Source organism: Centruroides vittatus, unplaced genomic scaffold (genome assembly GCF_030686945.1).
Source record: "Centruroides vittatus isolate TY-2023 unplaced genomic scaffold, ASM3068694v2 contig_1422, whole genome shotgun sequence".
Lineage (NCBI taxonomy): Eukaryota > Metazoa > Arthropoda > Arachnida > Scorpiones > Buthidae > Centruroides > Centruroides vittatus.
In genome coordinates this window covers 398,790-424,564 of record NW_027120892.1, presented here as the reverse complement: position 1 = coordinate 424,564, position 25,775 = coordinate 398,790, and the positions used below count along the sequence as shown (strand labels likewise).

General features: G+C 30.3%; 1 protein-coding gene across 1 annotated transcript; it reads left to right on the top strand.

The window, feature by feature from the left end:
- The first annotated feature begins 4,818 nt into the window (after positions 1 to 4,818).
- Positions 4,819 to 24,069, top strand: LOC136968244 (synaptotagmin-14-like). The gene is made up of 10 exons (XM_067262224.1): positions 4,819 to 4,962; positions 14,385 to 14,552; positions 19,842 to 20,045; positions 20,215 to 20,489; positions 20,563 to 20,748; positions 20,831 to 20,939; positions 21,039 to 21,196; positions 21,344 to 21,533; positions 22,362 to 22,477; positions 22,562 to 24,069. Exons 1-10 carry the CDS (start codon positions 4,944 to 4,946, stop codon positions 22,757 to 22,759), a joined length of 1,623 nt encoding a protein of 540 aa, XP_067118325.1. The 5' UTR covers positions 4,819 to 4,943; the 3' UTR covers positions 22,760 to 24,069.
- Positions 24,070 to 25,775: the final 1,706 nt, after the last annotated feature.

The following is a 25,775-nucleotide window of genomic DNA, read 5'->3' as shown; positions in this document are numbered from 1 at the left end:
AAGCTAATTAAAAATAATACTTATATTTCTAGCAAACTAAACTATTTAATTATTATGCCTTTGTGTCCTTTTTAACTCTATTTAAAATTTATTTTGTATACTAGTACTTTCTATATATTAACAGGACTTATTATACTGGAATTCCGGTATAATAAGTCCTGTTAATATATAGAAAGTACTAGTATACAAAATAAATTTTAAACTATTTAATGTTTATATATATATAAAATATATTTTTTTTTATTTAAAAATTTTAGTCTAAGTGGCATATGTGCCAGCTGTTACTTGGGCATTTGTATAAATTTAACAGATAACAATAGACTATTTTGTAAAAAGAATCAAGTGAAGAATACATTCTCTAACAAGCACAAGTGAAAAATATGTCCTATCAAGCAGTTTATCTTTGGTTTGACTACAACAGTTTTGTTTTTTGAAATACATGCTAATTAAATACATCAACAACTGCCGTAAATGATCGGGCAAAATTTTGGATAAATGATAATAGATTAGAAATAAATTTGGCACTAGAGTTAGGCGTTAGGCACCATCTCTTATTAAAATTAATAATTATAATATAATTATTAATCAGCTGGTGAGTAAACAATATATATAGCTGATGACTATTTAAAAAACAAGTAGATTGTAAAATATATACAGTATTCTCTTCAAATAGCAGACACCATTGGGACCGAGAAGTTTGTCTACTATTCAAAGGTACATGCTGGTGTCTGTACTATATCTTAACCCTCGTCATCATATAGATGGAGAATATGATGGATTACAAAAACATCAAATTTGCATTAGGAATGTAAATGTACCAAAAAGTATATGTAGCATTTATAATTAAAAAATATATATACAATATATTATTTATTTTTTCAGCTGTAAAAATCTTGTTTTAATTGAATCTCATTCAAATGTCGACTTACGAAGGCAATTTGCTATCCACTTCAAGGGTTGGGAAATATATTCAGAACTGTTACATTTATAACATCATTTATGATCTGAGCAACTAATAAAAATCAATACAGAGATTTGTCTGCTTTGTAGTTATCAAGTAGGTTAATTTTTCAAACATTTTTGTTTTTTCAGTAAAAATTGCACTTTAGTCACCACAAAGCCATTAAAGTGGTTATGACAACAGCATTTGTTTGGTAAAAGTTCAAAGGTCATGTCATGAAGGCGATTGTTGACCACTCTGAAGGGTGGAAAGATATTTAGTTTTCTTGCATTTATGATCTTAAGTTTCTTTTTCATTACTACTATACTACAATTCTTGTCAAATGAATATATAACTCTAGAAAAGTTTATGGTTTCTCAGTGCCATAAACTTAATTCCAACAATAAGACAGAAGTTTAACAACATTAATATGAATGATGATAAATAGTGATTGACAACTTAACCAGATTAGAATTTTCTAACAGATAAAGAATATTGTTTGACTTTTTACAACCCGCCTTCTCCACTATTCTTGTTTTAACCCAGTCTCTATTTCATGCCTACAGTCAAAATTCATCATCTGAAAGAGTATTTGAACCAATTCTTCGTTTTCATTTTAAAATATTTTGCATGTAATTAATTCTTTCAGAATATTGAAGTGGGACATTGTGTTTTCATAAAGTTGGTTATGAATGACGGCATCCATTATTTGGAGTGTCTATTATTTAGAGGTAAATATAATAGATGTCCTACAAGATGTCCTCCTAGACAAAAAATTAAAATATTCACCTAACTGAAAGTTTAGCGTACATTTTCTCAAATGTTTTTCTGTTACAAATGGAAATGAAATGACAAAAAATTAGAATATTAGCAAAAACAGCCAGACAAACAGCCATAGTAATTAAATTGTAATGCAAATTTGCATATTGCTGGCAGAGTAGTATAACAGTACAACATGGGGTGTAAGTGCAACATCAGTGACAGAACTAAAGATACTATCATAACCTTGCACAAAGCAAGAAAAATACAAAAAGAAATTGCAAATTATGTAAAGTGCTCGCAGCCAACAGTCTCTAGAGTACTGAAACAACAAAACTGTGTTCAAGTTTTAACTAAAAAACACCAGAAATGTGGATATAAACAAGTAACAACTGCGAGGGATGAAAGAAACTTGAGAAGGATTGTCGTGCGAAACCACTTTAAAAGCGTTAAACACTTGCATGCCCAATGGAGAACAACTGAAGTGAACGTTAGTAGCCGAACCACATGCCGAAGGTTGCGTAACTTGCACTTCAACTTCCGTGTTCTCAAGATGAAGCCATCTCTAACGAAAAAGCAATGACAAGCACATGTCAGATGGTGCAGAGAGAGGCTTATGTGGGGACAAGATGACTGAAATAACATTCTCTTTAGTGACGAATCCCTGTTTTGTTTCTCCTGTGGTGACTAAGGCCCAAGGAACTAGTGACGTGCATTCGACATATTTGAAACTGCATCACCAGAAACAAATGTGAAACATTAATACACACCATGCCCGACAGATTGTGATCAGTAATTATGGCAAATGGCGACGCCACAAAATATTAAGTTTATTTTGTTGTATTTCCTATATTTAACCCACATTTAGCTAATGTTCTAATTTTTTGTCATGGTCAAACTGTTATTCTATTTCTTTGTCATTTCATTTCCATTTATAACAAAAACAATTTGAGTTAATTTCTGATTAATGGATATAATAAATATACATAAGCACTGTTTATGTAGTGTCAAAAAAAGTTTCACACACTGTGTTGTTCATGAGAAAATGTACACTAAACTTTCAGTTAGGTGAATATTCTAATTTTTTGTCTAAGAGTTGTATTGAAAGGTCTGGGGATTGTAAAAATGTCTTTTAAGTAGAGATGTCTGTTATTCAGGGAGTTTATTAATGGAGATTTCACTGTATAAAATTAAGAGACATTTAAATATTCAACTCTGAAGTATATAATCCAGAGGTCTCCCAACCTTTTTCTGAAAAGAGCCACATGATCTGCCACATATCTGGGGCCTGGTATTAAAGATATAGTCAAAGATTAAGAGTAAGATAAAGATTTTTTGTTTCTGAACAGCAACAGACATAAATCAATGTGAACTGTTTTTGCAAAAGAATGTTTTCAAAATTGGAAACAATTTTGTGGCACTCAATATTTAAATCTACATATTCATTGAACAGAGTGATATTTGACATTTTCATTTTATATAATCTATTTCATTTTCAAAAGGATTATTTGTAAAATCCAAAAAAGAAAAAAAGAAAATATATTTTCCAGGCAAACTTTTTAAGACTTCTAAAAATTTAACAAACTCTTTTCTTTAAATAGGTTTTTATAAAAATAATTTGCAAAATTTATTAATTCAGTTGATTTTTCAAAAGTTTATATGCTCTGAATTAGTTGAAATGTCAATGATAAACATGTCAGTGAAAACACACTATAGGGCCAGATACAGGTATACCACGAGTTACGTCGTTCTCGATTATACATCATTTGTCAAAAAAGTATATGGAAAAATAAAAATCAAGTTTAAGTCATTTTATTCGACTTTACATCCGTCCGCCACAAATATTGAAGTCGTAATATCACTAGAAAAGCGTTAAAAGCACATAAATCATATTAAAATATGTACATTTACAGTAAATGCTAATATTAATATAATCAACATAAATCCTAGAGAACCAGGGCCGGATTTACCAATCCAGGGGCCCTGGGCACAAATTCGGTGGGGTCCCCCCTTTAAGAGTAGGCAAATTTGATGATTTAGAAAATTTACACAAAATACTGTACTTTCAATTAGATTTGAACTAGGAAGTTGTAAATTTCATTTAAAAATAAGGTTATTGTAAACATAGATATATTTTATCGTGTAAAACTAATTATTTTAATTTAACTGAAAAATAGCTATGTGAAATTTTTTCCCGAAATTTTCCGATGTTTCATAGGTTTTTTCCCGGATTTGGTTTTCTCTGCCTGTTGCCCTCATGATTAGGCCATACTAGGCTGTCGCGGTAATAGAAAAAAATTTTGTTTAAACATAATTTTTTTTTTAGTTTTGTGGGGCCCCTATTTTGTGGGGGCCCTGGGCACAGGCCCCAAATGCCCTTATGTAAATCCGGCCCTGTAGAGAACGAAACATGAAAACATCTGTGTTTGTGTTGTCATCTTATTTAGCGGTCTTTAAACGCTCATTATTGGCGTTTTTCACCCTAGTTTCGACTTACGTCGTAACTACACAAGTAAATTCGACTTACGTCGCCTCTCCTGGAACCAATTACCGATGTAAGGCGAGGTATACCTGTAATTCATAAACGATGTTGTCTCCAAATGCAGATTAGAGTACAGAGTTAAGAGAGTTTCGGCACGTATCAGTTGATGGGAAACGTTCAATCTCGGCATACTTACTGACAAAAGAAAGACTTTTCATAACATATAAAAACCGAATGTAGTTAGATACAATAGCAAGGTTGTGGCCGAAGTTTTCATCTTTAAAACGTGAACGTCGAACGTCGAGCGCCAGTATCTTGTAAGCGGCCCTCGACGTTCGACGTTCATGAAAACTTCGGCCGTAACCTCGCGAAAAAGTTTCTCCGGTGAGCTGAAAAAATTAGCGATGATGTGATCATAATATATATATAATAAAACCTGAATAAAACGGAAACTCGCCAAAACAGGAAAACTTTTTCGAAACCAAGTGATTTTCTACGTTAAAAAAAACCTGCCAAACCAGAAAAAATATTCGGTACCGCGAGATTCCGGTACCGAATATTTTTACGCAGATTTAACCGTATATATTCCGGATGCGATTATTGCGTCCTCTGGTGTTCAAATAACATACTAAGCCGTAGTCGTCAGATCTTTACCCGGAAAAATGGATGGTAGTAACGTAAATATAGAAAATTTTTAGAAGGCAAAAGAATTAGCACTCTGTGTTAATTCGCATTTGCCAAAAATCGATTGTTTATTCATCAATGCTGAAAATGATTGCAGGTCAGTAGCTATAAGCTTATTTTCTTTTTGTACAGTACATTCCAATTGCTTGCAGAAAATCGTTTGGCAGTTTGCGCTCCGAATGGGGGACGAATACAAATATTTATTTCGGTAATAATTTAACAGTGTTTGGTATGATTTACATTGACATCAAGCTTATAAAATTTTTTAAAGGATGAATACATAAAATAAAATACTGATAGAAATGCGTAGCCTTCTGGAGACATCATTTATTAAAATGCCGGTAAAACGCACGAGACTTGTAATCGATGCGTGATAAAAATTCATCCAAAATTACGATTTACAAATAGAAAATAAATAAAATTGTAATAAAAAATGTTAATGTTATTCACGTAATAGTTTATGTATCGATTTTGGATGAAATTTATAAGTTTTTAAGCTTTAAAATTATATTTTTGTATGCTGATTTCAGCTGTTCGGCTATAGCGAGTTTATAGTTTTAGATGTAATAAATTTTATAAGTACAAAATTATATCGGATCAAATTACCGAATAAGTTATTGGATGAAGTGTTTATAGTAATAGGAAGAAAAGTACAAGTACAATAATCACTACAGAATGAAAGAAATAGTAATGGTGCATAAATAATTGAAGGCACTTATGCAGTTTAAGGGGTATGGCTGTTTGAAAGGTTTTCTTCCATAAAATTAAACAGCCATACCCCTAAACTGCATAAGTGTTATATATATTTAGGACAGAAGACTTAAATCTGTATGGGAAATTTTTCCATAGCATCAACCGGCATGTAATACTGGGTGCATTGCCTAGTAAAGCGGCTTTAATATGGCTGGATGGGCGAATCGATGACACAATCGGTTTCAAATAAAGCAGATTATGTCATTTGCTTGTTCGTCTGGCCGTATTAATGTTACTTTACTAGACGACTTCCTATGTCTACAGGATAATAAGTTAACTTGAAACAAAGGCTTGATTTTGGGTAAATTTTTGTCTTGTAAACCTGGTTAACTTTTCTCATTTCAACATTTGAACATTATGGAGTTAACCTAATTTTTAGAATATTGACTGGAATTAGCTATTTTAAGACACACTACAGGAGTTAAATTTCTTTAAAAGGATTAGTGATATATGATGCTTTAGTGATTATTAGTAATATAGCTTTAGCCCTCTGCTGGAATTAACAACTGGAAGAATGACATAGTGTCATCTTGATTTAAGGTGCATTGAATGTATGAATGCTGTATATTCTTGGCTTATATTCTTGTTATATCCAGTTAACTTTTCAGGATAAATCTTATCCTGATTAACTTTTTTTATGTAAATACATTGTAAGGGTTGAAGTTAATTAATACACTCATTGGCATAAAAATTAGTGCATGAAGAAGTTGTCAGAATCAAATGAAATTGTACATATGTGAGTGTGACAGTGATATAAGTAAGTGATTACAAAATGAAAGCAAAAGAATCATTTATTGCAGGAAAAACTACATATGAAAGGAAGTTCTAGTACTCTGTTAGACCATCTCTATTGGTCCAACAGAATACTAGAACCTCCATGCAGTGTATTCACACCTCTAGTGTGAGTACACAATATGATATGGGTGGGCATGGAGGCATTACAGGTGCTTTATGGTGTCCTGCGGCACCTCAGTCCACAGTTGCTGCAAGTGGTCTCTAGTTCGGCCAAACTCCTAGGCTAGCCAATTTGGCATCCCAGGTAATCCCAGACATGTTGGATTGGTGACAATTCAGGACTGGGGAGGCCGGGAAATGTGGCAATGTGGTGGAGGCACTTTTGTGACATCCTTGCTATGTATAACCTGTTGGTCAACCATTGGCTTGTTGGAAAATGGCTCTTGGAAACCCTACCACGATGTCACTAACCTACCACTGGGTTGTCACGGTCCCTTGGATTACTACTAGAGATGACTGGCTGTTGTACGTGATGTCACCTCAGACTATCACACCCGCTGTGGGGGTGATGCACTGCTCCAAAGTGTAGGCAGGTGAGGTGTTTACCACTGGGCCTACAGACATGAACACAGCCGTTGTCAGTGCCCAGACTAAATCTGGATTCATTGCTGTAGACAACCCATTCATTCCATTGTGATCCAACCCCATTGGGAGTGACACCACTCCAAATGGAGGTGAAGGTGGCTGGCTATCAATAGTAGCACATGTAGTGACTGCTGCAGTACCAAATGTTCCTCACCTATAAGCCTTAAAATGGTATGGACAGACATGGGGGCCTGTAATGATGGCATCATGTGTCCAGATGGCAGATAATGATACAGTTGGCTGTGTGTATGCTTGTCAGATGGCCAGGCAGTCCTTTCAGGATAGTGGTCTGTTGAGGGCACTTGAGCCTGGGCACTGTGTGTTTAAGCTCTCCTCTTGCCCAGTGGTCACAACTCAGTGTTGTCAGAATGGCCTAGGTGGCAGGCTATTCAGTACGATGACCATCTGGCTTCTCTCAACCTGATGATCCTTCAAATTCTCTCTCAAATTTGATTAGTTGTTCATATGGTCTTTGATTGCAATGTAAAGGCATCTCTAGTGATAGAGTGTCCCTCTGCAGCAGGTAAACTACAGATAGGATGCTTTTGCATGCTTTTTTTTATAGGTCAAGGGGATGCACTTTAACACCCTGCGCAGGCATTATTTAACTCGTCACCACTGGATAAATCGATATACTTTTGCTGTCCCACACTTGTTTAGACGTCTGATAAGTTGACTCCCCTCCTGAAAAAAATGAGTTCACATCGCACAGTAAACTGTGTAGTGTGAACTCATTTTTTTCAGGATGGGAGTCGACTTATTTATTAATATATACATATTAATAAAAATGCCTTAACATTTTATGTATTTTTATATATAAAATAATAACAGATAAACAAAAAGAATATATGTAATTTATATCAATGTCACAACAGAATCTGATTTTGCATTTTCTCACGTCATGCATTATTTGTAGCATGTGTTTCACATTTCTGTTAGAAATGAGTGTTTGAAAGCTAACAATGCTTACACTGAAGGAAAAATATGAACTTGTGTCTGAATTTGAATGTAAGAAAACTTTGTGAATTTCTAAAACAAGAAAACCTTCCAAGAACAACATTGGTGGGAATCCCGAAGGAGAATGAGGAAATTAAGAAACTTTTTCTTGGATTTTTGTTGTGGCTGTCTCGAAAACGCCAGAGAAAGTTGCTGTACAAAGATGTTGAAGATGCTCTGGTATGTTGGCTAAAGCAAATTCGTTCATCGAATCTTCCTGTTTCAGAACCAATACTGAAACAAAAGGTGATGGAAATTGCTGTGTTACTTGGAGGAAAAACCAACGTTAGTGCCAGTGATGGATGGTCAGAGAGGTACATTTCACTACTGTATTTTCCTAATTGTAGTTTTGTGGTTTTTTTCAACTTTGCTTTAGTTGTCATATCGGATAACTCAACACATTTCCACTTCCCCTTGGGGTGTCAACTTATGCGGAGTCGACTATAGTTTTATGTTTTGTTTTTGTTTACATGTAATAATCCTTCTTCACTTAACTGCTGTTTTATTCAAAAGAAAGAACTCAGTCCTGATCAAAATTTCATTTACAGTAGTCTTTCCATTTAATAACAAACTTAAAAAATTCAGAAATGAATGAAAATTAAAAAATAATTTGGAATGATTAAAAGAATGTCAACTCAAGAAGTTTTCAGAAACATTTTTATATACTGGATAGGGATAAGTTTAATAGCTAGAATGGGAGGATAGCCACTATCGCCAGAGCAAAATTGAGTGCATTTTTACTTCTAATTACTGTAAATGAAGTTAAACCATAAAATTGATGCAGTAAGGCTCATCTACATCAAATAAGTTTCAAAATGAAGTGTAAAACATAAATATAGTTCATATACAAGTATCTTAATGAAAAATAGAAATAAATTTTTGCCTTAGCATATACTGTATATATAAATAGATAATTTTGCCTTATGCTCTAAGACTGCAGCTTCTGGTTTGAAAAAAAAATTTTATTCAAAAAATTGCATAAAGAAGCAATGGTAATTTTCAAATACACATAACAAGAAAGACTGATAATTCTGGCAGCTAGCAGAAGGGGATATTGGCATTAACCAATATTATTTAATTCTCAATGTAAATTTACTTCAGACTAAAAAAAGGTTGACAGTAACCATTAATCTAAACAGAAATAAGAGAGGGGTTAGTGTGAACTTTTGTGGGGAGCTAGGTTTCAAAATTGTGAAAGGGAAAAAAATGCATTTATATATACAGGTAACCCCCATATAACATGGCACTTCTATAGCACAGATTCACTCTAACACGGTTCGAGAATTGGAAACATCCCCCGTATAATACGGGTTCACTCTAACACGGTTCGGGAATTAGGTAAAACACTCATACAGTACAACATGAAATGTAATAAAAACTGTTACCAGTTGATGATGCTCATGCTGAGATCATCATATAGGATAAATAATCCTCTGGTAAAATATTTACTTAAAGAATAAATAAGTCTTTTACCCATGAAAAATATCTACTATATAAAGCTGAAAAACCGGATTCTATCACTGTATCCCAAAAATGGCCACTAGGGGTGCCCCTGGCTACTATTTAAATTAATTTAAATTAACAATATAAATTATTATATATTTTTACAGTATAAAACTCAGTATATTATTATTTTTATTTGTAATTTTGTATGCCCCGATGCCTGCCTGCATCCGGCCTTTCGACCTGTGAATAAAAAATCCAGTTTAAAGAAAGATTTAACAGCATGTTTTTTTTTTAATTTTTGGAACCTAACCCCCATTTTTGCACTAGTACTTTGTTTCGTATAACACGAATTCGCATAACACGAATTCGCATAACACGGCAATTTTTTGGAACGTAACTCCCGTGTTATACGGGGTTACCTGTACTTCTGAATTTTATAATAAATCATTTATTAAGAATACAAAGTGCAAGTACTGTACATACCTACAACTTATTTTACACTCTAGCTGGGGTAAACTACATGTTTCATTAATTTAGTTTGTTAACTTCATATTCTGCAATTGAATTTACTATACTGTACTAAACATAGGACACTGTATAGGGTCTTGCAAAATTTATGATGATAATCTTGTGGACTCTTGGCTCTTTAAAGCAATGTGGCTAAGTTCTGGAGGACATGCTAAACTGTTTTGCTCTGGTCCTGATTTAGTATACACTCACAAAGTTTCTCAACCTTTTTCTCATTGTAGACTGGTAATTTTACATGGACCGATAAGTAATTATATGTGATTGTGAATTATGTTTATTTGTTTTGCTTATATATGCTTATCTAGAGTTACTGTCTGTAATAAAGTATGTACTGTACATTACTATTTAAATGTCATCCATAATCAATTGTATCAGCACTCAGTATGGTTAAATATTTTTCTGCAGAATAGTGAAATTTTTTTGTTGACTTATGGTTGAGAAATATCTCTAATGTGTAGTGTTTCTATTGGGACACCAAAACTGGCAATATTAATTGATATTTGATGCTAAATAGGTTGACACTAATTGTGGATTGTATTATGATTCTTCATCATTAAATATTTTCTGAAATCTGTTATAAAATTATATTGGACTTGCTAATATTTATCCAAATTATTTTACAAATTCAGTTGGTTTAAGAACCAGAAAAATCTGAGAATCAAATTGGAAAATAATTTTCAAATATGGTGATTCTCTTACAAGTGAATAAGAATGTATATAAAAAGTGTATTGATTGTGAAGCTACTTATTGTTAAGCTGTAGTAAAAATATTTCTTAGATTAAATGTAAAAAATAGCTTTACATTTAATATATATATATATATATATATTTCTATTACTTAGAAAACTATAAAATAAATTAGTTAAACTATATATTTGAAAACTGATCTTGATTGACTGTCTGTCAATATTATAGATTTATACTTTAAAATATTATATAATTCTATTGCAGAAATATATACTGCTATCAATCATAAAATTGCTTAATAATATGTTTCTTACTATTTTTATTTTATTATTTTTTTTCAGAAATATCAACATGATAGTTTTATCAGAGTTTATCATCTATTACAATATCAAGATGTTTAGTTCTTAATGTTGTATTGATGCTTGTTTTATCTATTCACATTTGAAAGTTATTTAATATAACTGGGCTGTTTATATATATATACATATATATATATATATATATAGAAGATAATTACATTTATTAGTATTGATTCATAAATTATTAGCTTTTTATATAGGTTTAGATAAGGTATTTAATACGTTATTTATTATTTTTTTAAGTAATTTGCTCTCTTTGTCAGCACATGTGATAACTAATCAACAACATACATAATTTTATTGTCTTCTAGAAATGTGAATAAAAGATTAACATGTGTGTTAAATAAAAGAGGTTCAAAATTGTTGTGGAGTTTGTTGGATCACTTCAAATTTATTTTTACATAAAATTTTAGGTTTTTCAAATATGATAGTAACCACAAGAACTGAGTTTACAGAAATCAGGTGCCTAAAGTTTATTTTATTAAGATCAACATTGTCAAACTCTTTGATAAATCTATAAATATTCATGATACTACTAATATGTAAGAATTATATAAATATGAAATGCTTTAATTTACTATAAACACAAAATTATCTATAGTAGAAAATATTAAGATAGATAGCATTTATTTACAAAATTATTGAATCTGGCATAAATAAAATGCTATTTCCATTATTAATATCAATTTCAGACTTTTTTCTTAAATATAGGAAGAATAAGATTATGAGATCGGTTGTCAGGGAAGATTCCTGTTTTGAATGATTTATCATGAAAGAAAGCAAAGTAACAATTATGTTAGAAATATACTTCAGAATTTTTACATTAGCACAATCTGTCTGGAGTGTTGCTGTTGATTTTAAAAATATATATTTCAATAGTAGTAGTTTCTTCTAATATAAAAGATGAAGTAGGATAATCAATACACCGTTATTCTAAAGCATAGTGATGTCAGATATCTTAATAGTCTTTCTTATTTCTATAGTTATCAGGGAATATGTAGGCAATAGAATTATTTGAGTGTTCAACATTATTATAGAAAAATTTTTTAATGAAAACAGTATCTCATTGATGGATGTTTAAAGGGAGTTATTTTATTACTTTCCTAAAGTCAGAGGATGTTTGTTTTCACAATTAAATTTTCATAATTAATTTGCCATTTAAATAAAATTGATTTAACAATAGATTCAGGTCTCTTTGACTGATGAAAATTTTTCTGAGCAAAGATAATCTAATTATTACAGAACCAAATATAAAATTATAAACATACATATTTTTAAAATCTATATTTATTTTAGATGTATATCATTTTTGATGAGCTTATAAATGGAATTATAAAGAAATAGTTATAAATATAGATTTTTTAAAATTGTTTTGTTTGAATGCTAATATCAAATAAATTATGAAAAATATAAATTGTAATTATAAAATAGTTTTACTGCATTTCACTTAAAATTAAGTTATAAAATATTTTAGCTTAAGATGTAGGGGTGCAGAGTATAAGCTAGTATGAGACTGTGTTTATTGCATGTTTTGATCCAGAGCAGATATCCAGACACACTGAATACAATTTTATTAATTTTTCCCATGTAAATTTTTTGAAATTTTAATCTGAATTGCCTTGATTTAGTTATCCATGTTCTTAATGAAAAATGCTTGAGCTAACAATTCGTTTATATTAATTGCATTTAATACTAATTCTAAGCTTAATATTGATATAATTTCCTATAAAAATTTTATAAATAATCAGTAAAAGGAAATATATTAGGGTGCCAGTTATCCATAACATTTGATGATGTAATTAGATCTAGATAACTGATTTTTTTCAGAAAATTAAAATATATATTAAAATCTCATTCTTATTAATCATTATATTTGGTTATTATTTATTCAGCCAAAAACCAAATATTGAATTTAGTTTATTATTTTATATTTGTTCTTAGCTGTTAAATGATCTCATTTATTGAAATACAGGATGGTTATAATTAAACAGAGGTGTTTATAGCTCTGTAGAAAAACTAAGGGATCAAATGCAACCAAATATGATTTTGCATACTTTTCTGACAATGGGATTTTGATTTCTCAAATAAAAAGTTTAGTTCAAAAATTTTCTGGGAAGAGGAAATTTGGTACTAATTTGTCACTGTAATTTGCATATTTGATAGGTTGTCAAAGAAATTCAGGCAATACAGAGAAGTTCAGATACAAAGTGCATTTATTTTATTGCAATTTAGAGTGGTGATTACATATTCTGTGAGTTGTAACTCTTGTAGGTTACACTGTTACACATTGTAATTTTACATGACAAATTGCACACAAGGAAATGTTCAAGAAGTAACTAATAAATCAGACTAATAGTTCTAGTGTATGTGCTCTCCATCTTCCTGTTGTAAAGCATGTATTCAATGAACAATGCACTGGATGCAAAACATAGTGATTTGGGTGCAATTGTCTTGCATGTAGCAAAATTATTTTTTTTATAACATTTCAGTTAGGAACATTGCACTGATAAACAAGGCTCTTCAGATATTCATGTAATGAAAAATTAGAAGCCAGGTGATCATGATGGCAATGCTGTTGGAAATAATTTACTAATCGCCCCTTCATTCTTGATGTGCTGATGCAATGACATTTGCACAATGACAGTAGTATGAGAGGGATACCATAAAGATTGTCATATCCAAATAATTTTATAACTGGAATGTAGGATGAAAAAGCTTTCAGGCATGTCTCCATACCTTTTTGTGCTCTCTGAGTGGTAAAGGGCTTAAAACCACAAATAAAAAAAAAAATAAAAAAACTAGTGGCATTAACAGAACATGTCAATGGCCTAGATACAATATTTAAAAAAGAAAAAAAGAATGCAATCAATGATGAAGGATTTTGTAAACAATTATAATATGCTTTTTGGTTGACGCAAGGGAATTTGTTGATAAATGTGTAAGTTTTCTCCAGACTAAAGTGTGCAAATATTATTTATTAATAATCACAATTCAAAAATAATGAAGAAACATTAATGTTTCTGCACTTGTGAAAGTAAGCAATTTTGTTGGTCATCATAAATACTTCCAGCTTTGCTGAACATACTGTACATTCACTAAATACACTACTTGTGGAGCTGCCAAAAAACAACAGATCTCAAAGGTGAGATTTAATTTTTTTAGTTTTCTTTATGTAATGATGATTTAAAAACTGAAAGAACAGATATTTCATTGGTTGACATACCTCAGAATATTCAGTCAAAAGCTCTATTCATTTCATCTCTAGTTGGTATTTTTATAGTTACTGAATACTTTTAAATTTAAATGCTAAATTTTTTACTGCTAACCTTTTAAATGATCTAACAATAATTTTTATCTTTTAATTTTTCAGTACCAGCAGAGGCTTCAGCCTTTTTAGGTATAGTTGGAGCATTTTTAGTGCTGCTTGTGGTATTTTATTTATATTTGAATAAGAAATTTTGTTTTACCACAATTGGTGGTTTTCCATGTTGTGACAAGCCTCTTTCTAACCAAAGAGAACCAGCAACTAAAGATTTAGGTAAGTTAATTTTGAAATATCTATTGAGAAAAATATTTTTTATATTAAAAGTGAGGTGGCATTTTGTAAGAACTATCAAATTTCATATTGAATTATCCTATTTATTTGAATATAAAATGACATCAAATCTAAGACACACTTTAATTTCTACACACTCACCCATGGTTTTTTTCTTTTATAAAAATAAACAACATTATTAAATTTATTAAGAGATGGTGCCTAACGCCTAACTCTAGTGCCAAATTGTCTTATAAATTATTATTATAGCCATTTCTAGTCCAATAATATTTGGCTTTAGTTGGACGATAGCTTAAAATATATCGGGTTTGATGATGATGATTGTTTATATACATTTATCCTCACAAAACAAAGGATACATCGAAATGAATAAGTTAAAAATCAGTAGTAGTAAAATAAAATGTTACTCACAAAAACCTTTAACTGGAGTTAACAGACAATATCAGTCACTACAAACGTTTTCAAAACGTTGTAGTGACTGATATTGTCTGTTATGCACCGGTTAAAGGTTTTTGTGAGTAAAATTTTATTTTATACACCCTGGTGTGCGGTTGTTCGTTATCAGTAGTAGTAAGACAAAATTTCTTTGTTTTGCTAATAGGAATAAAATTATTAATCCAGAGCACTTGCAAATTCAAATAAATGAGGATAAAATCAGCACAGTAAGTGAAATAAACTATCTGGGAATAATTATGAATGATAATCTTTGTTGGACGGTCAGATAGATAATATTGCCCTGTCTCTTGCCAAGTTTACAGGAATGACAAGAAAAATTCAGACTTTTTTGAGTATCAGTCATCTGAAGAAATTATATCATACATGTTCTGAATCAAAAATAAGATGTGCAATAAATGTTTGGGTACTGCATCCAATTATGCAGTTAAAAAACTACAAGTAGAACAAAATCATTTTATTCTAGCCATTCATAACCTACATTTTAGAGATTCAGTGTCAGAATATTATCAACTTGATAAAATTGACAGAATCCGTAGCTTATATATAAAATAAGTTTTGCTGGCAAGTCGCAGATTCATTAAGGGTAAAATGATAATAGCTATCTTGGAAATATGATTAAAAAATATAACCGTGAGAAATTCAGTATATTATTATTAAATTCCTACTATTAGTTCACACACTCCCTATATATATTTATTTATATATCTTGTTCAAATTTTCAATCGTTAATAAAATACTTTTTATTCATCCACTCAAGTTCAAATACATTTTTTAAACTTGTAGTGGATGACACTTGATGTTAATACAATTTTTTCAAATATTAATTCATTAATTAAATTTAATTATTGGTTAATATTACCTGTGGTATCGAAGATGGCAACGGGGAATTTTTTCCCAAGATACTAGACGGTGACGAGGAAATTTTTTTTTCTCCTACGTTTGAGATGTCCGGTAATCTCAAATCAGATTCTCGAGTGATAATCTCGAATCAGATTATCGAGTGATAATCTGGAAGCAGATTAACAATGGATAATCTCGAAGTAGAATACCGAGTGATCTAAACGTTAGGGGCGTACCCGTACTATCTGTCGCATTATGCAAATTAATAAATTTTCCCGTCGCCGTCTAGTATCTAGGGTAAAAAATTTCCCCGTCGCCATCTTCGATACCACGTGTAACATTAACCTAATTATTAATACTTTAAATAGAGTTTTAGCAGTTTGTAATGAAAATTGAAATCAACAGGCAGTAGCTCAATCGGTAAAATGCAAGGATTTCAGTATTTTTCACGTGAAGGTGAAGAATGCAAGTTCAATTCTTGCGAAAATCAATAATTTTTTGATAAATTTTTGAAAATTTTTGCTTTAAGTAGACGTTTTATCCAAATGATTTTCGAGAGTGAGTTAGCAGTTGTGGCTTAGTGGTTAGAATGAAGGATTTTTCTCAAAAAATAAAATTGAAGAAATTTTATGCTTTGGGTTCAATTCCGATTTCTCTTTCTATTTTGTCACTTAATATTGTGATTCTGTCATATGTATATACAGGGTGGGCCAGCGAAAACGAAACGGCAGAGTGTTCGTGTTCGTCCGAGCAAATCGCTCGGACAGGTCGATTTTATTCTCGAGGGGACATCTTATGCAATAAAGTTTTTGCGAATCTGAATATTAACTAAACAAACATTTTTTTCGAAATAAATGTTTGTTTAGTTAATACAAAATAAAAGCGTTTTTAAAATTATTTGTTGTCTGTTGTATTCAGAATCGCAAAAACTTTATTGCAAAAGATGTCCCCTCGAGAATAAAATCGACCTGTCCGAGCGATTTGCTCGGACGAACACGAACACTCTGCCGTTTCGTTTTCGCTGGCCCACCCTGTATATATATTTATATTAATTCTAATTATTTAATAAAAAGTAACTAAAATGAAATTTTTATTTGTTGACCTAAGTAGGAATTGACTTTAAAAAATTTGTTTTATATTACTTGTTTTTATTTGTAATATGAATTTATTATTTATACCATGGAATGACACCACTGCTGCTAGAACACCCACTAGGAGGCATCTCGGGCTACTAGTATATATATATATTTTGTATGTTTTTTGATTTTATAAGAATGTTTAAAGTTTGAATTTCACAGTATAATTTTAAACAGTTCTAAAATTAGAATGCTGTAACGTATGAAGAGATTTGAATTCTGTTGCAATTAAATGATTCAAATTTTTTTCACCTGAAGATTGCCTTTAAATAAGGTTGAAAGCATTTGTAAAATAAACAAGTCTGCTGGAACTGTAAGGTGTAATTTATTAGTAAATAGTAAACACAATTGCAACAATTGTTAATTTCCTATGGAACACAGTTATAAAGTAAGATATCTAAGTTTTTTATTTTAATTTCCACATATATGTTTATTTTTAGTTAGTTTTTATTTGTTTTCAAATTAATATTTTAAATTCATTTTATATTTATTTTTCTGTTTTTATTTTTCTTTCAGTTTATAATTATTGTATTTTAATAACAGAATTTTTAATATGAAAATTACATTATATCATTGCAACATAGTAAAATAAAAGGTGAGTTAAAATAATAACTTTCTGGAGATTTCTCTGAGAAATTGTTGAAAATATTATTATAATAATAATTTTCAAAAAATTTGACTCTGAATTTTTCTACATATGCAAAATCATATTCATATGTGTATATTTACTCTATCTACTTAGTTATAATTTTCATGAAATCTTGAATCAATATTGTAATATATGTAGAATTCGTTTCTAGATAATTTATGTGTACAGCTAGAAATGAATCCTCTATACATATTATCAAAGAACAATGACACAATAATTTAGACAAAATATTTTAACTTCTTTATCAGGATGTGCATACAACTAACTGCAAAACTAAAGAAAACACAAAAATAAATACTGGAACTGAACCAAATACATTTAAATAACTAGATATTTGAAGTTAAAATTGAAGAATAAGTCTGTCAAAGAACAGTCACCATTTAATTCACTTTCACTATTATGGAATATAGCCTTTGATAACTTTTCTTTGTAGGCTACCTTGTAGGGTTTATTTTTTAAATTGAACATTTGGAATTTTGGAGTTGCTTGAGAACAGTCTTAAGGTTGTGTGATTCAAAAATTGAATGATTCTTTGAAAATATGTTTTCAAACACCTATTTTGGAAATGCTGTGGCTTCTACTCATTGGCTAAGAGCCATGGCAACAGGAGTCTTATTTCATTATAATATTTTCAGACAAAACTTTTATTGGAATAAAAATTATTATGTAATTATTTTGTATGTTAAAAAATTTGTCGTTTTTTTTTGTAGGCATTATTTGAGAAGAATGTATTATAATTATATTTAATAAAATTATTGCAATGTTTTTACTGTAGTCATTATCTAAATTTTCTTAATTAAAGGCTATCAAAATCAGATTTATTTTCTAAACATGAATGTAATTTGTAGTCAGTTTTAGTTTTAGCTTAATTTTCAGTACTTTTTAATTCTAAACTTGAAATAGGTTTAGAAATGCAAATTAATTGTTCTATAATTTCTTGCAAAAAATCTATGGGTTATCTGTATTTTAAAGTGAATTTGAAATAATGATATGTACTGCTGCAGGTTATATGTCAATTTTAAATTAGTTATAAGCTCAACCAATAGGTTTTTCCTTGTCCAAACTTACTAAGAGCATCTTTAAAAATCATGAATAATTTTTTATCACAATTTTTCTGGAAACCATCAAAGATACATGTAGATACTTCTCACTATTTTAATTCTCTTCCATTTTTCTGTATGTTTGTTAATCCATGATTTCTTTAATTGATATTATTAGACATACCTACATAAACTTGTATCTTGAAAGCTGATAAATTCATTAATTTTTTTTGTATATATAATGACTCTCAGAGAACTATTTAGAAACTGACCATTAAGATTTTATCAAATGTTAATTCTCTATATTGAGTTAAAGCTAAGCATTGTCATTCAAGATGATGGGTAGGTTCTGCAGAAAGTGTTTCCACTTTTCTCTCAAAGCAGATTGTTCCAAAAATGTAGAGTATGTCATTCACTTGTTCTTCACTGGGATGTGTCGTCACTTGTTCTTCACTTGCACAAGACTTGACTTTTTTATTTTCATGTCCCTTGTTGAAGGCTTGTACCCATCTTGCTATTGTTCTATATGGTAATGCAAATTTTCCACAAGCCTCTAACAGTTATTGGCAACATTGTCATGCAGTATGACCTCTAGCATTTTCAATCTGTATCCAATTTTGCTGCTCCAATTTTGAGAACGTTGTTATTAGATTGGGTGATAACAGCAGGCGTTGATGCTCTTGTCACTGTGCAGATGCATGGAGTTAGATGGTAAAGTCCATTTGCTCTGAGGTAAGGCAGGTATGTAACCAACATCTGGTCTAGATGGCATTAGTTGATTGCACTGTGTTAGGTTTCTATAGCACTGTTTCTACTATTAAATCGCCAACCCACATATATCAAATGTAATTAATATTATATCAAATAAAAAAGTTTTGTATATAAATCATTGAATTTCAAAGTCCAATTTATAAATTCTGATAGTTATTTGTCATTTGACAGTTAGACATTACTAAAAATACAGCCTTAATGCATTAATTATTCTGAGCATTAAAAATTAAATTAAAATGTTAATGTTTCTATAACTTGATACATCATCACTGATTTCATTACTTATTGAAACATAAAATTTATTGATTTCTAGGTGCATTAATATTAAATTAAAATGTAATTTAATGAACTTTTATTTAAATAAATTATTTTAAATTAGGAACAGCATTTGCATATGAAGAAGTTGAATCCTCTACAGATAGTGAAGATGAAGTTTTGCAAAGACTTCAGCATTCCACAAGCTTATATACTGGTTTGCGTAAGGTTGGTGGTACCACGGGAGAAGAATCCCATTCTAGCAGACAACCTATGAAGAACACCTTTTCATCTTCCAGTATTAATCAAGATAAATGTTCTACTTCTGGTATTATTTGCATTATAAATTATCATCATACTATAAATTTCACTATAAATTGTACTATAAATTTTAAATACAAAATTAAAACTTTCTATGCATGAAAGTAGTGATAAGGTTTAGATTTGAAATATTTTTCAAATTATTTAGCAAGAATGTAATTACATTTTTTTTACAGGCCTTTATCAAGACCATATTTCTAAGGTTATCCACGGTGACCCCATTTCCCTTGTAGAGAAAGGACGTGTTGGAAATGCAGGAAGTGCTTCTTCCTTTTCCAGTGAAACCAGTATTGGAGAAACAAGAGAAGATCCAACAGCTATTTCTCAGCCATTGATAGCTGACAGTAGTTCGCATCATTTTGAAAATGGTGCCTTTCAAAATATTATAGATTCTCCAGAGGTTTCTAACCATACTTTTTCAAGATTTGGGGAAACAATGATTGATAATGATGTAAGATAAATATATAGTTATATAAAAAATATATATATTCTATAATAATTAATCATTTTTGTTTAAAATTTAGGAACATCTTTTTGATGTAAGTGATTTAAATAGCACTCTTGGTGAACAGGAACCAGGAACAGGCACTCGATGTGGTACTTTGGAGGTAAAGTTCTCATACGATGTGACATCTCGTAAAATGTCAGTAAATGTGATCCAGGCACAGGATCTTCCTTCTCGAGATCGTGGAGGAGCAAATCATGTCCAGGTAAATTAAAAATATTAATAAATAATTTATTTTACTTTAATTATATTCATATACAGTTTAAAATTTGTATTTTTTAACAAAGGTCAGAATATTGTTGTTACCTCATAAACGTCAGAAATATAAAACAAAAATTCGTAATGGAAGCAATCTTCAGTTCAATGAGACATTTGTTTTCAGTAGAATTAATCCAGGTAAATATTAATTGCATGCTTTATATTGTAAAATATAAATTCAAATAAAATGCTATGCTTTAAGATTTTACAGAGGACATTTCTCTTTTTAATTATTAGAGGAAATTGGTAATATGGGTTTGCGTTTTCGTTTGTATGGCTGTGAACGTATGAGAAGGGAACATTTAATTGGAGAAGCCATAATTCCATTTTCTTCAGTTACTTTGGAAGAGAGCAGTGCATTCTGGCTAATGTTAGAGCCACGTTCCAATCTTGCAGTACGTTTCTATCTTAAATAAAAATAAAGTAATAATAATTATTATCTTATAACGTAACAAATTCAAATTGTCTACTTAATATTTTATATTAGATTTGTTTGAAGTATGTTATTTAGTTTAGATTCAGGCTTAATTATTTATTTTCAGCATTCAGATTCTAAAACTGATATATCCAGTTTAGCTAGAAGTGATAGCACAGGTTCAACACATTCTATGCAACATGGTGGATTACCAGAATTATTGTTAGGATTAGCTTACAATGGAACTACAGGACGTTTATCAGTTGAAGTGATTAAAGGGAGCCATTTCCATAATATATCTCTTAACAGAGCACCTGGTAAGTGTTAATTTTATTCATTAATTATATGTGTTATTAATATGGGCATTATGAATAATGACCAACAAAATTGGGCATTGTAATAAATTTCAATGATTTATCAAATTGACTGGTCATTATGAATACTGCTATAACCTAATCGGGCAAAGTGATGATAATAACGTTGAGGAGTGATCATCCAACATACGCTAGCCAATCAAAACTTACATCTTAATTACACATGCATATTGCATTTAGTACTGAATTTTAAATTTATGTGACCAATAGTTAATCTTTCTTCTTTGACAAAAGTAATGATCATGGACGAATCATTAAGTGATATGAATAATTGCTTCAACAACCAATTAAACACGTTAATAGCAGAAAAAGGTGAGAACAATCAAATTTTTACAAAATCAGCATATTTGTCAATGATACAAAAAGTGAGAGTCAAAAATGAAAGTTACTTCTAAGTTACTGGAAGAATGACAGTTAATAGTACTTTGAAATAATTCACAAAAAATAAATATTTCTAAATGAAATAAGTGGAGTTTTTTTAATCAAATTTAATTTGGTACTAAACACGATACGCATGCACGACTCAGATGTGAGTGCTGATTGGCTAGCGTATGTTGGTTGATCACCCCTCAACGTATTATTATCACTTTGCCTGACTAGGTGATAGTAGCATTCATAATGACTGGTCAATTTGATAAATTAATCAATATTTATCAGACTGCGCACCCTTTTTGGTCATTATTCATAATGCCCGATTAATCGCTTTGTCTATAACATATATATTGTATTTTAAAAAATTATATACTTTAACTGTGTGATCATTTTTTTAAGATACTTACGTGAAACTCTCTTTGGTTTCATCGAGTGGCCAAGAAATTGCAAGAAGCAAAACATCGGTTCGAAGAGGACAACCAAATCCTCTTTTTAAAGAAACATTTGTATTTCAAGTAAGCTAGATATAAAGAAAATAATCTGTCAAAAATAATTCTTTACTTCACATATAATTATATTTTAAAATTTTCTTCATTTAGGTTGCATTGTTTCAGTCACCTGATGTAACGCTAATGGTATCGGTATATAATAAGCGCAGCATGAAACGTAAAGAAATGATTGGATGGTTTTCTCTTGGTTTGAATAGCAGTGGAGAGGAAGAATTAGCACACTGGAACGATATGAGGGAGAATAAAGGAGAGCAAGTGTGCCATTGGCACATCTTATTGGAGACTTAATTTCTTTCTCGTTGTTTTTGATTTCATTACCTATCGAAAGGGTTGAAGACATGTGTCTTACCGTGTATTCTCCACCTTCCTGTGTCAACAGCTGCGATATTGCAAAGCTGAAGGGAATTGTATCCCAGTTTTTCCCATCTCAAAATGCCTTTTTCACTGCATGCTTCGAAGGGGTAAGAGAATTGATGTATATGTTTTATCAATCAGGTGTTAATACCAATCTTTAAAAGAATTTATATAATGCACTCTGTGATGAATGTCTGTCTGTGTCAGCAATACAATGTATGCAAATGAAAGATTTCCAGTTAAAATTGACAGAAACAATGCATTTATTATTGTTAAAGCAAATCATTGTAAATTTCAGAGATTACAAATATAATTTCTACATAAAGATTCTATTGTAATTCTAATTAAAAAAAGAAGAAAGTTAATTTGATAGCAAAATCTAAATAACCTTTTAAAGAAGACAAATCAGATTGGATAAATGTAGTGGATTCAGAATTTGTAAATAATTGAAAGTGTAAATATACATTAATATTTTTAAACATTTATAAAATTGAATTTTGAAAAAATAATAATAAAAATGAAAGCTATGACTATAGAATTGTGATATAAATGGTTGCAAAGGTAAATACCAATTGTTTTCATTTGTGGAAAATGGGTAACATCTTTATTGTTACTTGTACCCAAAATCAGTTTACTTTTTAATGTATATACATACTATATATAATATATATATATATGTATATATATAGGCATATACAATATATATTTATGAATATAAATATGAAAGATTACTGCAAATAACTTGCTTTTTATCCCCCTTTTCCATAGAACTATATGTTGTAATATTTCAATTTATATGAATATTCTGAAGGAAAAAGATTACATTTTATCTAAACTAATATTAATACATGAATATATTGTATATTGTGTAAAAAAGTTTCATGTTTATGTATCATATCATTTGAAGATAGCAAGAATTTCTATCCATAAAAGCAAAGCTATTGATTCCAAAAGTAGCATTTGTTATGCCTCGGTCCCAATCGAAACAAAAATATGAATATTGTACCATTATTAGATTTAAGTAATCCAATATTTTAATCTAGTTCATCTATACATTCATCATCTTGGCATATTTTCCTCGAATTTAATGCTGTTGGCAGTTCTTTCTGTATTTGTTTTGTGTTTGAATTTATAGTGGATTATATATTGTCAATTTTTCTTCCCAGATTTTTGTCTATTATCATAACAAATGGTATTAAGTATATCCTATGTGAAATTGTATTGAAATAAATATTGAATTGGCATTCTTGTCATTTTCTGTTATCAGTATAAAAAGTTTTTGTCTTAAGAATTTAATTTATTGAAAGCAAATTAATTACAATTAATGAATACATTGTAATTTGTTAATTTATGTAGAGAATTTATTCTCTAATTGCTAATTTGACACTTTATATTGTAATGATATCATGATGATCATTTAAATAATTACAGTTAAGAATTCTAAACTTTGTTTCTGACTGAAAAGGAAAAAAATAAATTAGTCAAAATCAATATTTGTTTTCTTATTTATAACAAAAGGTAAAGGTGGTTTAGATTGTGAAACTTGAACAATTGCATTAAAAAAATCATAATTGTCTCCCAAGCATTTGTGATATGTAAAATTTTGTTTTTTGATAATTTTGTAAGGAGAGTCACTCTCCTTGGAAAGTTTTCAATCTTCACAACTTATTTTTCATTTAAACCTAAATTGATTTTCTTGATTAAGATTATTATTATTAAACATATTTTTAAACCAGTTATGGGGCTGATGGCAGAGTAATAGGCTGATTCCTTAACCACTACTTGCTTAAAGGCATCAGCCTACCACTGGAGACCTGGAATTGAATCCGAGTGAGCAACTTTAATTTTTCGTGGATATATGACCTGGAAGTGTTCGGCCATACTCATTATTTGGCTGCCTCCATTGGGGGCCTGGCCAAAACCACAATGAGTATGATTAAAAAGGCCTTAGTCCATGTTCACAATGGCAGAGGAAAAAAATTAAATTATGGAATGGTCAAAAATTGATGAAATAAAATATTCACAATAAAAACTTAATTTTCCATAGTTTTGTACTTAGCTGTTGGATAAATATTGAGAATTGTATATTAAACTTTCAATCAATGGATCTTTAGTATAGTGCAATGTGTTTGAATTTCACAGGACGTGATATTTAAGTGTTCGTATTCAGTACTGGAAAGATACGTAGCAGTGCAAATGCAACCAAATTTTGTATGCTTATGTTACAGGACATGCAGAAGAGATTTCTACAAGGAAAAATTAGTACCAAAACCCACACGAAGAGACAAGGCCCTACATGTGGCAAAAAATATAATTGTAAACTGCATAAATTTAAACGACAAGGGTATTGGAATTGTGTCAAATTTGACTCCGAGTTGTTTGCAAATCACGTTTTGAGATCATAACCCCAAAACGGAAAAAAAATCGTGTATGTTTATTGGTGTCTATTTTGTTTAATATCTCAGGATGGGGTAAAGATTACGAAACGAAATTTGGCATGGTAGCTTGTGTGTAAGGGGCATTGATGCTGGAGCCATAGGTTGATGCCAAAGAATTTTTCAGGGTGATCTGACCCGGATATGTCAGGTTCCATCCCTTGTCACTCGGTCACCCCATTGTGGATCTGGCTTAACCCAAGAGAATTATTAAAAAGTTCTTCATGTCCACGGAGCAGGAAGAGTCAAAGATGAAAAACATAAAATAAAATTCAAGGCCATAAAAATGGTTTATTAGGAATTCTCTGTATTTTACAAGTATTATGAAAATTACGAAGAAATGACAATGAGAGAAAATTTTGTTGTATTATTTCATTTTCGGACATGGCATAAATCTTTAAATTTAGAATTTTTAAATTGGAGTATTCGTGTTTGTTAAGTTTCAAGATGTCTGTCGTTAGAGACATATTCGACGACGTCCTTAATTAATCGTTCAAAGGGTCGTTCTAGATGCA

What these genes read in the sequence shown, in the direction of transcription:
- LOC136968244 (XM_067262224.1), top strand. An exon ending in AGATAAATGTTCTACTTCTG is followed by an intron (nt 20,046 to 20,214) that starts GTATTATTTGCA and finishes TTTTTTTTACAG; the next exon opens with GCCTTTATCAAGACCATATT. An exon ending in AAACAATGATTGATAATGAT is followed by an intron (nt 20,490 to 20,562) that starts GTAAGATAAATA and finishes TTTAAAATTTAG; the next exon opens with GAACATCTTTTTGATGTAAG.